The sequence below is a fragment of the Leucoraja erinacea genome, chromosome 1 (genome assembly GCF_028641065.1).
Source record: "Leucoraja erinacea ecotype New England chromosome 1, Leri_hhj_1, whole genome shotgun sequence".
NCBI classification, from domain to species: Eukaryota; Metazoa; Chordata; class Chondrichthyes; order Rajiformes; family Rajidae; genus Leucoraja; species Leucoraja erinaceus.
The window spans coordinates 66,485,667-66,502,010 of record NC_073377.1 but is presented as its reverse complement, the minus strand read 5'-3'; the positions used below and the strand labels follow the sequence as shown (position 1 = coordinate 66,502,010).

Below are 16,344 nucleotides of genomic sequence, written 5' to 3'. Positions count from 1 at the left end.
CATACATATATACACACATATACATATACATGCATATATACACATACATGCATATATACACATACATATATATTTATACATATGATTAACATGTAGAGGAACCAACGAGAGAGCAGGCTATTTTAGACTGGGTATTGAGTAATGAGGAAGGGTTAGTTAGCAATCTTGTTGTACGTGCCCCCTTGGGCAAGAGTGACCATAATATGGTTGAGTTCTTCATTAGGCAGGCAGTGACTAGTGGGGTACCGCAAGGCTCAGTGCTGGGACCCCAGCTATTTACAATATATATTAATGATCTGGATGAGGGAATTGAAGGCAATATCTCCAAGTTTGCGGATGACACTAAGCTGGGGGGCAGTGTTAGCTGTGAGGAGGATGCTAGGAGACTGCAAGGTGACTTGGATAGGCTGGGTGAGTGGGCAAATGTTTGGCAGATGCAGTATAATGTGGATAAATGTGAGGTTATCCATTTTGGTGGCAAAAACAGGAAAGCAGACTATTATCTAAATGGCGGCCGACTAGGAAAAGGGGTGATGCAGCGAGACCTGGGTGTCATGGTACACCAGTCATTGAAAGTAGGCATGCAGGTGCAGCAGGCAGTGAAGAAAGCGAATGGTATGTTAGCTTTCATAGCGAAAGGATTTGAGTAAAGGAGCAGGGAGGTTCTACTGCATTTGTACAGGGTCTTGGTGAGACCACACCTGGAGTATTGCGTACAGTTTTGGTCTCCAAATCTGAGGAAGGACATTATTGCCATAGAGGGAGTGCAGAGAAGGTTCACCAGACTGATTCCTGGGATGTCAGGACTGTCTTATGAAGAAAGACTGGATAGACTTGGTTTATACTCTCTAGAATTTAGGAGATTGAGAGAGGATCTTATAGAAACTTACAAAATTCTTAAGGGGTTGGACAGGCTAGATGCAGGAAGATTGCTCCCGATGTTGGGGAAGTCCAGGACAAGGGGTCACAGCTTAAGGATAAGGGGGAAATCCTTTAAAACCGAGATGAGAAGAACCTTTTTTCACACAGAGAGTGGTGAATCTCTGGAACTCTCTGCCGCAGAGGGTAGTCGAGGCCAGTTCATTGGCTATATTTAAGAGGGAGTTAGATGTGGCCCTTGTGGCTAAGGGGATCAAAGGGTATGGAGAGAAGGCAGGTACGGGATACTGAGTTGGATGATCAGCCATGATCATATCGAATGGCGGTGCAGGATCAAAGGGCCGAATGGCCTACTCCTGCACCTAATTTCTATGTTTCTATTATTTCCTCCAACGATCAATAGATTTACGATCAGTTCCTGTGGATTGGAGGATAGCTAATGCTATCCCACTTTTCAAGAAAGGAGCGAGAGAAAAAACGGGGAATTACAGACCAGTTAGCCTGACTTTGGTGGTGTGAAAGATGCTGGAGTCAATTATTAAAGATGTAATAATGGGGCATTTGGATAGCAGTAAAAGGATTAGTCCAAGTCAACATGGATTTATGATTTTACAATGCATTTAAGCCTCTCCCATTTTTATGAGATGCATTCCTGGAATATGTAGGAAGTTTATTGTAACCTAGTGCTACTTGCCTGAACAATGGATAATATATCACTTAAATGCAATTGTTTTCAGTTGTGTGGAGAGACCTGTATATTGAAAATGCGTTTTGCCTCTAATATATCAATTTACCTTAAATGTAGAAGAGCTTATTAAAATCTTCTTACAAAGACCATTAAGTATTTTCTTTCTATCCTCTTTTGGACCCAAGGCATAGCAGAGCTGCCAACTCTCACGAAGAGGTAAGGGAGGGAGAGATGGAAGGGAGGGAGAGAGGGAAGAGAGGGAGATCGCAAAGAGAGGGGGGGAGAGAGAGAGAGAGAGTGATCGAGAGAAGAGAGGGGAGCGAGAGATCGAGAGGAGGGGAGAGAGAGAGATCGAGAGAAGAGAGGGAGAAGGGGGGAGAGGGAGAAGGGGAGAGGGAGAAGGGGGAGGGAGAAGGGGAAAGGGGAGAGGGAGAAGGGGGAGGGGGAAGGGGGGAGGGAGAAGGGGGAGAGGGAGAGTGGAACGATAGCACATTATAACGCGCAGCCGTCCCATTCCGACCAAAGATTATAGAGCAGAGCTCCACTAGTATCTTTGATTGCGGCCGCCACCACCGAACCCCCCGACCCACCATTGCACCCAAAGATGATAGAGCAGAGTTATATAATATTTGATTGCACCCTTCTTCACGGCGGGCTTGTGATCTTTGCTTGTGATGTCTTGACAATTCGAGGAATATAATGGGTAACAGCCGCCCATTCTCGGACTTGAATCTGAGCTCGAAAAATCTCCTGGTCACTGGACCTAATGTGTCCGCGGGCCATATTGTGGAGACCAATCCCATACAAGATCAAAACCAAAAACGTACAGAAGTGTTAAAATTGTCTTTATTATTGTGGTGAGTAAAGAACTATTAAAAATAAGTCTAATAACTTTCTAATGTACCGACAAACCCAGTTTCCTAATGGCCGTTGATGGGAGAACAGAAAATAACATTTTCACGACAGAATATCGACTGAAAATAATAAAAATATTTTCTCACCTTTCTTTTTTATTGGGGAACCTAAAGAATGACAGGTCGGGTCGTTTAGATTTACGATTGGAATAATTGATAGCAGAGCAGTGAGATGAAATTTAGATAAGGGCGCCATGACAGTGTGGGGGAAGCCCAATAAATGCCTCGAAAAATGGCGTCGACGATCACACACGTCATACTACGCGTTTTTCGAGGAGTGGTCTATCTTGCTCCTCTAGGATCTTTGATAAGTACCATTAAATGTGGTCATATTAGCCTTAAACTGTAACCTTGCAGTCACCTGAAGATGTACCTTACAGATCCCTGGTGAGTATATTGATTTGCTGGAAGTAGATTATATTGTAAGCAAGTAAGATTCCAATTCATTAGAGCAGTTTTGGATTTGGATGTACAGTGCAAATAACATCAATTCAAAAAACACAGCAACTGCATGGTGCATAAACTGCACGGTTTTATTGTGAATTTTTTGTGATAGCATGAATACAAATTTGAATGCCTTTCCTCTTGCAATTCACGATTCTTCTGGTTCATTTTCTAAATTGTTTTGTTTTCAATTTTAATTTCAGGTTACATTTCCATCTCCCTTTACTATGGTTTGCCCCCGATGATCTGGTACTTCCCGCTTCAGGTTTTGGAAATCACTGGCTATGAAGTCTTTGCTGCTGCTTATGTCACACCTTTAATATTAAACATCTCGGCAGTGTGGAAATTGGCCAATAACAAGTATGTCCTTGCCCTTCTCAGGCTGATCACTCTCGGTAAGTGAGTGTTTTGCTTTTCCATAACTGGTAAACATATTTATTTATTTAATCTTGGGCCTGCACCTGCCATCGTAGTGGGTTGCTATCGAAGCAAATCCCAAATATGCACCAGCGCAACAAAACGGAAAATCATTATTGCGTGATGGGAAGGTAGCAAGTTACACTTGTCCTATTTTATTTGATTACATCGAGGTACAAAGTTAGATCGGGTCAGTGCCCAGGATCATCCACTAATTCTATTTAAAGAATTGCAAGTCTACTTCAATATGGGTTTAGGAATGTGTGACGTTTCGGGTCGAGACCCTTCTTCAGTCTAAAGGGTCTCGACCCGAAACGTCACCCATTCCTTCTCTCCAGAAATGCATCCTGTCCCGCTGAGTTACTCCAACATTTTGTGTCTATCTTTGATTTAAACCAGCATCTGCAGTTCCTTCCAACACACTCAATATATGTCTAGTTAGGAGATACTGTGTGGAAACAGGCCATTCGGCCCACCAAGACTGTGCTGACCACGATCCCTGTACACTAACACTATCCTACACACTAGGGACAATTTACAATTATACTAAGCCAATTAACCTACAAACCTGTATGGCTTTGTAGTGTTCACCGTGCCTCAGCTCACACTACAGGTATGAATAGATTGTTTGATAGGGTCTTGTACCTAAGCCTATTTGTTTCTGCGACATTCAAATTAATCCAAAATGTTGTGACGGCAATATGAAAAGCGATGGAGCTTACACTAAAATCCAGCAATAAAATAACGAACATGAATATTTCAAAAATAGTCAACAATTACAGGAGCGACACAGAGGCACAGCTTGTAAAACTGCTGCCTCATAGCACCAAAAACACAGGTTCAATCCTGACCTTGGGTGCTGTCAATGTGGAGTTTGCACATTTACCCTATGACAGCGTGGGTTTCTATCCGGGCACTCCGGTTTCCTCCCACTTTCCCCAGACGTGCGTGTTTTATTAGGTTACTTGGCCGCTGTAAATTGACCCTTGTGTGTGAGTGAGTGGTAGCACTTGGAGGGAATTGATGACAATATGGAGAGAATAAAGTTGGATTAGATTTGTGTAGAATTAGTATAAATGGGCAGTTGTTGGTCAGCATAGACTTGGTGGGCCAAAGGGCCTGTTTCCATGCTGTATCTTTCTATTTCCATTTTTATAACTAGATTAAAAGAAAATAGGATTACAAACATCAATATGTCATAAAAAAAATTGGATTGACAATGGATTAAATCAAGTACTTGTATAAGTGTGTTTTAGACCATTAGGAACATTAATTAAGATGCTTATCTCTGCACCATGACTCCAATGAAGTATATAACTCCTTGGCTGATCAGGCAGTTCCTTCTGGAGAGATAAACTGATTTAACTTTAGAAATCTGAGACTCTTCATTAGGAGAGAGAAAACGTTTAGAGCTTTTTTGACCTCGTGTATTTCCTCTGGGTCCTCAGGTTCCCTCCAACATCCCAAAGACGTGTGGGTTTGTAGGTTAATTGGTCTGTAAATTGCCCCTAGTGTGTATTCAGGAGTGGATGAGAACATGGGCTATCATAGAACTAGTGAACGGGTGATCAATGGTCAGCATGGCCTGCTTCTATGCTGTATCTCCAAACTAAACTGTTTTGAACAAGTACAGGGGAAAGAAAAGGGGGAAGGCACTGAAAAACAAAAGGGAACATTTGTGTCAGGGCGAAGCACGATAATATTCGGAAAGGATAATAAAGTTATGATCTGAAATTGCTGAATCTAGAAGACATAAGAAATGGGACCAGGTGTCAGGCTTTATTCTTTCACCCTTTTTTATTTTTATTTTTAGTCCTGCTCGTATGAAATGTTTATTGGAGGACTTCTTTTATGTGGTGGGTGGGGGTGGGGAAGGGGGAAACTATTTTAACCCCAGTTCTACCTGGTCGGAGATGCGGTTTTTCTCCGAACCGCATCTTCGTCCTCTCTGTGCGGCCTAGTCGAACTGGAGCAGCGCTGGAGCGGCGTTACCTGCGGGGACTGCAGCTTCGACGGCGGTGTAGATGCTGGGACATCTACCAGGAGCGGGCGATGCCTTACCGGGTCGCCTTGCGGTAATCTCCGGGGCACTGTGACCGTCGACAGCACCGCGGAGCCTGGGATCCGAGATCGCCAGTGTCGGGGGTTCGGCCGGCGCGGCCTGTGAACTTTGGTCGTTGCAGTCTTCGGGGGGGAAGCGGCCGCTTCAGTCCAGGCCGCTGATGGATGTTCACCGACGCCGATGGTCCAGCTTCACGGCGGGAGGGCCTGAAGATACCGGGCTGGCTGAGGAGGCCAGATATAGGCCCCGACCTCGGGTGGACTATGAGGGGGAGAACTGGATATTTTTGGTGCCTTCCCTCACAGTGAATTCTGCTGTGGGGGGACGTTTCATGTTGATTTCTATAGTGTACTGTTTCTGTGTCTTTTTTCTTTTTCTCTTTTTTCTCTTTTTTTGATTTGTATGGATTTATTACATTGATCTGTTCAATTAATTTAATCAATCTCTGTAAAGCACTTTGGTTCAAATACTGGTTTTGTTGAAAAGTGCTATATAAATAAATATTATTATTATTATTATTATTATTCTCTTCCAGCCTGCTCTGACATTGAACAAAATCGTGATAAACCTTCAATCTCATACCATCTTCCTGTACTCTCCCGTTATCCCTTGGTTTCCTTAATAACTAAAAAGCTGTTGTCCCACATTTTGAATGAAGCCGATGATTGAGCCTTTATAATAAATGTATTTATTTTTATTTATGGGCGCCTTTCAAGAGTCTCAAGGACACCTATAGCCTGTACAGTCGAGAATTCCAAACTCACCTGCCTCTGTATGGAGAAATTTCTCCTTGCCTCATTCTGGGATCTCCAATTCCAAACCACGGTGTTGGGAAAGCCATTCTCCTTGCATTCAGTCTCTGCAAATGTTATATATTTCAATGAGATCTCTCATTCCTCTGAACGCGAGAGAATCTGTGCCAAGCCTACATAATCTCTGCTCAAACCTACCATTCCTTGAAGCAGTCTGGGGAAGCCCATTACATGTTCCTCCATCTTGCAATCCCACGCGGCCAGATTGCTGTCAGATTGTGAATAGCTGGGACCCATGCAATGATTCCTGTGATACTGCACTCATCACAAACTACAGATCTGTGAAAGGTGACTTTCTTCTTATTGTCCTGGTTGACTGTACAAGTGTCAGTGAGAATATACTCGGAGTAAGTACTGTGCGTTGTTCTGGTCGAAGGATGTGATTCCAGTGATTGACCACGATGTTGCCTGAGTTTGCAGGGTTGAGTTATAACGAGAAGTTGGATATGCTGGTACGTTTTTCTTTGGAGCGTAGGAGCCTGGGTGGTGACTTTATTGAAGTGTACAAGATTATGAGGGCCATGGATAAAGTGAACACTCAATATCTTTCCTAGGGTAGAGGATTCTAAAACTAGATTGAAGGATTCAAGGCATAGGTTGAAGGTGAGAGGGGAGAGATTTCCTCAGACCTCATTTGGAGGATAGTCCATATCTGGAATGAGTTGTCAGAGGAAGCTATCAACGAGGATACAATCGCGAGTTTTAAACGACATTTGGACAGATATATGGATGGATAGGAAGAGTTTTGAGGGCTATGGGTCAATACAGGTTGAAGGGACTAGCTTCTGCTTCTTCTTTCGTGTGGCGTGCACAGCCTAAAGTTGTAGGACAACTTGTTCTATTAGATCTTCTGTCTGTGCACGTCGAGTTGATTGCATTAGTTGAAACAGGGTGGACCACGTGAAGGTTGCAATCTTCCACCCCAGGGACTAGCTTGGTTGGCATGGACAAGGTGGGCCGAAGAGCCCATTTAACTGCTGTACATCTCTGACTCAAATATTAATTTATATGATGAGTCATTTGACCTGAAACTTTGAATTTGACCTCTTCCTCTCCGCATAAGCTCTGCCTGTTGAATATTTACAGCAGTTTCTATTTTTATTTCTGGTTTCAGCAATTACATAGAAACATAGAAAATAGGTGCTGGAGGAGGCCATTCGGCCCTTCGAGCCAGCACCGCCATTCAATGTGATCATGGCTGATCGTCCCCAATCAATAACCTGTACCTGCCTTCTCCCCATATCCCTTGGTATCACTAGCCCCTAGAGCTCTATCTAACTTTTTATTTTTCAATTACTGCTCATAAACATTAAGCCTAGAAATTGTAATAAGCTGTGCTGATTTAACATAGAAACATAGAAAATAGGTGCAGGAGTAGGCCATTCGGCCCTTCGAGCCTGCACCGCCATTCAATATGATCATGGCTGATCATCCAACTCAGTATCCCGTACCTGCCTTCTCTCCATACCATATGACTTCACATAAAACAAATTCATTTGGGTTAAATATTGGTGAGAGCTCCCTAGCTGGATTGCTGTAATTATCTGAAACAGCAGTGAGGAATACCACACCAAAAGCCTGATGTTTGTTTTCAAATTATTTGACTAGAATTATTTCAGTCCTTATTAGTCTGACCTATTATTTAAGGAACAAGAAGTGTTGCTGCCCAAGAATGTTAAAACTTTTGTTTACTCATTTTTCTTTACCTTTTCCTTTGGAGCTTATGAGCCTGAGGGGTGACTTTATTGAGGTGCACAAGATCATGTGACCCATGGATAAAGTAAACGCTCAGCCTTTTTCCCATGGTAGAGGATTCAAAAGCTGGAGGGCAAAGGTTCAAGGTGAGAGGGGAGAGATTTCTTGTCGCGCCTGGACAACAGAGAAGCTTCTTTCGTCTCTGTGCTAAATCCAGGGCTGCTGGTGACTGTTTCTCCACCCACCCATTTCTCTTGTACATCCAGTGGCGGACTGGCCAGAGTGTCAGCTTGCCCGATGGCAAGTGGGCCCCTGTTGAAGTGGGCCCCCTTTGTCTCCTGGCAACCAATATTTTTAGACCCAGTCCGCCACTGTGTACATCCTTCTTGCATATTCCTCGCCCACAGACTCTCCTGCAGTGCACAGTTTCTGAGAACAAAGGATTCTTTGAGGGAAAATTCCTCAGGTAAATTATATTGTACGGTGGTACCCCAATTTATTGCATCGTGAAATAATGCAATAATATGGTGGTTCAACATTCCTGTCTCCACCCAAAAGGAGACCTTAAATAGCTTTTGCATACCGACAGGAGAACATAGAGTCATACAGCGTGGAAACAAGCCCTTCAGCCCAACTTGGCCACCCCAGCCAACATGTCCCAGCTCCATTAATTCTACCTGCTTGTATTTGCTCCATATCCCTCCAAACCTATCCTGTCCATGAAACTGTCTAACTGTTTCTTAAACGTTGGGATAATCCCTGTCTGGACCACCTCCTTTGGCAGCTTGTTCCATACACCCACCTCCCTTTGTGTGAAAACTTTTCCCCTCAGATTCCTATTAAATCTTTTCCCCTTCACCTTAAACCTATATCATCTGATCCTCGATTCCCCTACACTGAGCAAGGGACGCTGTGCATCCACCCGATCTATTCCTCTCACGGTTTTATACACCTCTATAAGATCACACCTCATCCTCTTGCGTCCAAGGAATAGAGTCCCAGCCTACTCAGCCTCTCCCTATAGCTCAGATCCTCCAGTCCTGGCAACACCCTCGTAAATCTTTTCTGTACCCTTTCTAGCTTATTAACATCTTTCCTATAACATGGTGCCCAATACTCTGAACACAATACTCTAAATGCGGCCTCACCAACGTCTTATACAACTGTAACATGACCTCCCAACTTCTATACTCAATACTCTGACTGATGAAGGCCAAAGTGCCAAAAGCCTTTTTGACCACCCTATCTATCTACCTGCGACCCCACCTTCAAGGAACCATGCACATACACTCCTAGATCCCTCTGCTCCACAACACTCCCCAGAGCCCTACCATTCACTGTGTAACCATATAACCATATAACAATTACAGCACGGAAACAGGCCATCTCGACCCTTCTAGTCCGTGCCGAACACATAATCTCCCCTAGTCCCATATACCTGCGCTCAGACCATAACCCTCCATTCCCTTCCCATCCATATAACTATCCAATTTATTTTTAAATGATAAAAACGAACCTGCCTCCACCACCTTCACTGGAAGCTCATTCCACACAGCTACCACTCTCTGAGTAAAGAAGTTCCCCCTCATGTTACCCCTAAACTTCAGTCCCTTAATTCTCAAGTCATGTCCCCTTGTTTGAATCTTCCCTACTCTCAGTGGGAAAAGCTTTTCCACGTCAACTCTGTCTAGCCCTCTCATCATTTTAAAAACCTCTATCAAGTTCCCCCTTAACCTTCTGCGCTCCAAAGAATAAAGCCCTAACTTGTGTAGGTCCTGCCTATGTTAGACTTCCCAGACCTCATATTTCTCTATTAAATTCCATCAACCATTCCTCACCCCACCTGGCCAATCGATCACGATCCTGCTGCAATTATTCACAACGATCTTCCCTATCTGCAAAACCACCCACTTTTGTAAGCTGAGTGATGCTTTTCAGCGAACTACATCCAGATCCAGTATCATCAGCAAACTTGCTAATCTTGCCATGTATGTTCTCATCCAAATCATTGATATAGATGACAAACAACAATGGGTCTAGTACCGAACCCCGAGGCACACCACTAGTCACAGGCCTCCAGCCCGGGAAGCAACCTTCCACCATCACCATCACTGTGATGCAGTATTTCAGGAATCACTAGAGTCAGGACTGGTTACAGATGATTGGAAAATTTCCAAAATTGCCCCGCTGCACACAAAGTGAGAAAAGAAGAATAGGGGGAACTATAGGCCGGTTAGTCTGACCAGTGGATGGTAAGATTTTAGAGCCCATTATAAAGATGAGGTTACAGAGTACTTTGAAGTTCACGGTAAAAGACCAGAGTCAACATGGCTTTGTGAAGGGGAGATGTGCAGAAGGATTTGGATAGGTTGGGAGAGTAGGCAAAGAAGTGGCAGATGGAATATAATGTAGCAAAATGTGGAGTCATCCATTTTGGTAGTAGGAATAAAGATGTAGATTATTTTCTAAATGTGGAGAGAATCCAGAAATCGGAGGTGCAAAAAGACTTGGGAGTACTGGTGCAGGATTCCCGAAAAGTTAATCTGCAAGTCGAATTGGTAGTAAAGAAAGCAAACCCAATGCTAGCATTTATTTAGAGAGGGCTTGTATACAAAAACAGGGATGTAATGCTGAAGCTCTATAAGGTGCTGGTCAGGCCGCATTTGGAATGTTGTGAGCAGTTTTGGGCACTATATCTGAGGAAGGACGTGCTGGAGAGGGTCCAGTGGAGGTTTACGAGAATAATCCCAGGAATGAGTAGGTTAACATATGATGTGTGTTTGAAGGCACTGGACCTATACTTGCTGGAGTTTAGAAGAATGAGGGGGGACCTCATTGAAATCATACAGAATAGTGAGAGACTTGGATAGAGTGGATGTGGAGAAGATGTTTCCATAAGTGGGAGTGTCTAAGACTAGAGGTCATAGCTTCAGAATTAAAGGACGTACTTTTAGGAAGGAGATGAGGATGAATTTCTTTAGCCAGAGGGTGGTGAATCTGTGGAATTCTCTGCCACTGAAGCCTGTGGAGGCTGTCAGTGGATATATTTAAGGCAAAGATAGATTGATTCTTGATTAGTACAGGTGTCAGAGGTTATGGGGAGAAGGGTTTGGAGGGAGAGATAGATCAGCCATGATTGAATGGTGGAGTAGACTTGTTGGGCTGAATGGCCTAATTCTTCTCATAGCACTTATGAATTTATGACCCTCTGCTTCCTTCCATGAAGCCAATCTTCTATCCATTCAGCTTTCTCTCCTTGGATCCCATTCGATTTAACCTTCTAGAGCAGCCTACCATGCAGAACCTTGTTAAATGCTTTGCTGAAGGCCATATACAACATCTACAGCTCTGCCCTCATCGACCTTTTTGGTAAATGCAGAGGAGAAATACTCATTGAGAACCTTGCCCATCTCCTCTGGCTCCACGCAGAGGTGACCACTTTGATTCCTGAGGGGTTCCACTCTCGAGAGTGAATTTACCCTTTTCCCCCCTTATCTATCTATCTATCTATCTATCTATCTATCTATCTATCTATCTATCTATCTATCTATCTATCTATCTATCTTACTAAAAGTCTGTTCTTGACCGGTTTTGGCCATTTGTGCTGCGATTTCCGAGAGAACGCCGCCACCTACGGCCGTCAGAGCCCCCCTCCGCCATACATGTGCCGAGGATTTTTCCCGTCGATGAAAAATGACAGAGATATTAATGTTTTTACAAAATTCCCCATTCTCTTTGCTGCCCCTGCTGGCGGCAGGGGGAGGGACTATAAAACCGGGAAGTGGTGTGCCTCACAGACACTTCAAGATGGAGGAAGGCAGAGGATCACGTTTCTCTGAGCTGTGAATAACACTGAACACATGTCTACTCAAATGTAACTTAGTCCTTAGTGGTTCTAAAACGCTTGCAGAATGTGTCTATTGGTCCTAAACTGTTTGCAAAAAGTGTCAATTGGTTCTAAAATGTTTGCAAAAAGTGTCTCTTTTGGTTCTACTATGCTTGCAGAATGTGTCTTTTTTGGTTCTAAAATGTTTTTTAGGTTCTTCTCCCCGCCGTTCCTCCCCCCCCCCTCTCCACCCCTCGCTCTCCCTCTCCTCTCCCCCCCTCTCCCCCCTCCCCCCCTCTCCTCTCCCCCCCCCTCTCCTCTACCCCCCCTCTCCTCTACCCCCCCTCTCCTCTCCCCCCCTCTCCTCTCCCCCCCTCTCCTCTCCCCCCTCCTCCTCCTCCTTCTATCTAGTGTAGTGTAGTCTAGTTCTTTCTGTGTTTGTGTTTTGACAAACTCTCATCCCCTCTCTCTCCCCTCTCCCCCTCTCTCCTCTCCCCCTCCCTCCCTCTCCCTCTCCCTCCCCCTCCTCCCCTCCCCCCCCTCCCCCCCCCCTCCTCTCCCCCCCCTCCTCTCTCCCCCCTCCTCTCTCCCCCCTCCTCTCTCCCCCCTCCTCTCTCTCCCCCCCCCTCTCTCTCCCCCTCCCCTCCCCCCCTCTCCTCCCCCCCCCTCTCCTCTCCCCCCCTCTCTCCCCCCCCTCCCCCTCTCCTCTCCCCTCCCCCCTCCTCTCCCCCCTCCTCTCCCCCCTCTCCTCTCCCCCCTCTCCTCTCCCCCTCTCCTCCCCCCCCCTTCTCCTCCCCCCCCCCTCCTCTCCTCCTCCCCCCCCCCCCCTCTCTCTCTCTCCCCTCTTTTGCTCCCCCCTCCCGCCATCCCCTCCCCCACAATTCCTCCCTTAAACCCCCCCCCCCCTCCACACACCCCTACCCCCTTCCCTCCTCCACCCTTCCTCCCCCCTCCCTGCTCCCCACCTCTCCCCATCCCCCTCTCAGCACACCCCCTCTCTCCCCTCTCTCCCCTCTCTCCCCTCTCCCCCAGTGTCCAATTTCATAGCTACGTAGATGGTGCTTCGATCATTTCACACTGTCTTCTTTTGAGGGGAAGAACTGGGTGAAATTAAAGTTTCACAAAGATTATTTTTATTCATTTGTAAGACATAGTTGTCACAGGTAAGGTCAACATTTGTTGCTTATTGCGCTTCTGGGTGTGGCAGTGAACTCCGTATTAAATTGCTGTGATGTAAATGACCTTCATGGATTTGGGTGGAAGGTTCAAGAATTTGAACTTAAAATGTATTTTTGACATTTCTTGGTCCTGATTAAATATTAACTGATTCTCTCTCCATTCAAATGCTACTTAACTTATCAAGCACTTGCAGGATTTTCAGTTGTTATTCAGATTTTTAGCATCTACAGTATTTTGCTTTTGGAGTACAACCTGTTCCACAGTGTTGATCCATTTCAATCAGACTCGTAATGGAACTCCGATTACAGTTCCAATTACAGACCTTAATGAATGGGAAACCACTCAGGGTTATGAAAATTAGCAGAGATCACGATTCTGGTAAATTAACAATGGTGAATCTGTCAAAATTATAGATGAGACGGCTGTGGTGAGCTGTATCTTGAACAATGACGAGATGGAGTACAGGAAAGAGATGAAGAGCTTAATAGCATGGTGTCAAAACTGCAACCTCGCCCTCAATGTCAGCAAGACAAAGGAGCTGGTCATCAATTTCAGGAAGTGGGGTGTAGTACATCTGTCTGTATCAATGGTGCTGAAGTGGTATTAGTTTTGATACTGGTTTATTATTGTCATGTGTACCGAGACGCAGGGAAAATCTATTTTGCATGCTATCCAGGCAAATCAAATACACAAGGACATCAGGTAGTGCAAATTAGAAAATATACCAAATGTTACAGCTGCAGAGAAAGTCCAACCAATTCAAGGGTTGTAAAGAAGTAGATTGGGAGATCGGTCCGCATTCATAGTTTACAAGATTGTTTAAATAGTCTGACAACTGTGGGAAAGAAACTGTTCTTGAAACTGATGGAACTCACTTTCAAGCTTCTTTATATTCTGCCTGACAGGACGGGTGAAGAGGGAATGACTACGGTGTAAGTAGTCCTTGTCTGCTTTCCCGAGGCAGCGTGAAGTGTTGATGGACTCAATTGGGAGGAGGGAGGGGGCGGATTGAGCCTGGCCTGCATGGTGGACTGAAGTGCATTCACAATTCTGCAATTTCTTGCGATCTTGGGCAAATCAAACCAAGCTGTGATACATCTGGATAGGTTGCTTTCTATCGCACGTCTATAAAATTGGTAGGAGTTATTGGAGTCATGCTGAATTTTCCAGGGAAATTGAGGTGTTGGTGATACCTAGGAACTTGAAGCTCTCAACCACCTCCACTTCAGCACCATTGATGCAGACGGGGACGCACAGTCCAGCCTGCTTTTTGAGGTCAGATGGTCGAGAACGTCAAGTTTCCAGGTGTAAATATCACCAACAATTTGACCTGGTTCAACCCCATCAAGGAAATGGCCAACAAAGCAAATCATCTGCATGTCCTCTGTAGATGTAACACTATATTCTGCACCCTGAAGGTGCATCCAGGAGGTGGAGGGAGTCGGCGATGATGGTGGACGCGAAACATGGGAAGGGGCCGGGGGTTTTAACTTCCACGACTGTGTGAGGACCTGCCCCAGGGCACAATGGCTGAAGATGGCCGGGCAAGGAGAAGGAGAAAGACGGCGATGGAGGTGACTGCAACAGCAGGTCTTTATGGCCGACTGTAGCTGGGACTGTGATATGGTGCCAACATCTGGCGTCTGTTGCATGTTGACTCAGTGGGCTTTTTCTTTGCATTATGTGCTAACCAGGGATTGTACTTGTGTATGGCAATAATCTCACTGATCTGTATGCAAAAAAATCTGTATATACACATGATAATAAATAAACCATTGTTTCCTTCCTCCTTTTGCAGTACTTTACGCATGGTTTGATCTGCCTGGATAGCACTCAAAACAATGTTTTTCAATGTATATCGGAAGACATGACAGTATTAGTGCAATACCAGATCCACATGGTCTGTGAAGGACAGATCAATATTGTGCAACATCATATTACAAAAGGCAATTCAAATAGCTGCAGTCACATTAATGATCTTACATGTGTTCACATGTTTTGCATTGTGCTCCCAATCCTTTGCCATTGTAGGCAAGTTTACTGCAATTGTGACTCTGCTGATAGTTTCCTATTGGTTGGAAGAGGAGTATCACCAAAGCACAATTGATGAGGTGAAAGAGAAGTCTTCTGTAATTGATGAGTTACTTCAATATCTGCATTACAAATTTCTCCTATGATAAGAAAGGAAATTGTTGTACAATAATATTTTTGTCTTGCAGCGAGCATTGCTTCGTACCAAGCCTCTCACACTGTCACCCGTCTCTTAACTTTGGCTCTTGGTGTATGTACGGCTCTACTTGTTCAAAGTGTCACATGGTGGTCAGCAAACAGCCAGCAAAGGTATCAGCTTCTTGGATTTTTTTTGTGAGATCACATTTGTTGAATTTGAACAAAGAATAAATAAACTGTTACAACAAATAACTTCCAATGTTATTGATTACTAAGGACATTTCTAATTTCCTTCCTAAAATAACGTCCTTTAATTCTGAATCTATGACCTCTAGTCCTAGACTCTCCCACTAGTGGAAACATCCTCTCCACCTCCACTCTATCCAAGCCTTTCACTATTCCGTATGTTTCAATGAGGTCCCCCCCTCAATATTCTAAACTCCAGCGAGTACAGGCCCAGTGCCGACAAATGCTCATCATAGGTTAACCTACTCATTCCTGGGATCATTCTTGGAAACCTCCTCTGGACCCTCTCCATAGCCAGCACATCCTTCCACACATATGGGGCCCAAAATGGCTCACAATATTCCAAATGCGGCCTTACCAGTGCTTTATAGAGCCTCAACATTTCATCCCTGTTTTTATATAAAAGCCCTCTTGAAATAAATGCTAGCATTGAGTTGACTTTCTTTACTACTGTTTTGACTTGCAGATTAACTTTTTGGGAATCCTGCACCAGCATTCCCAAGTCCCTTTGCACCTCTGATTCCTGGATTCTCACCCCATTTAGAAAATAGTCTACGCCTTTATTTCTACTACCAAAATGCATGATTGCCCACTCTCCCAACGTCCAAGTCGTTCTGTAGTTCCAGCTTTCCCTACATTACCTGCTCCTCCACCTATTTTCGTATCATCTGCAAACTTTGCCACAAAGCCTTCAGTCCCCTCATCCAAATCATGAATATACAACATGAAGAGTAGGTGCCCCAGCATCGACCCTTGTGGAACTCCACTAGTCATTGGCAGCCGACCTGAAAAAGCTCCCCTTATTGCCACTCTTGGACTTCTGCCATCCAGCCAACCTGCTATCCGTGCGAGTATTTGCCCTTTGATACTGTTGGCTCTCATCTTTCCAAGCAGCCTAACGTGTAGCAACATATCCAAAGGCTTTCTGAAAATCTAAGTAAACAACAGCTACTGACTCCTTTGTCTGTCCTGCTATTTACTTCAAAGAATTCCAGCAAATTTGTCAAGCAAGA

General features: G+C 44.6%; 1 protein-coding gene across 1 annotated transcript in view; it reads left to right on the top strand.

Moving 5' to 3' along the window:
• LOC129697731 (PGAP2-interacting protein-like) overlaps window positions 1-16,344 on the top strand; it is a 101,784-nt gene that overhangs the window by 7,637 nt on the left and 77,803 nt on the right. Inside the window, exons 2-3 of the mRNA XM_055636414.1 lie at window positions 3,129-3,320; window positions 15,136-15,256. Of these exons, the coding sequence (XP_055492389.1) occupies window positions 3,129-3,320; window positions 15,136-15,256 (313 nt within the window). The remainder of the gene's footprint in view (window positions 1-3,128; window positions 3,321-15,135; window positions 15,257-16,344) is intronic.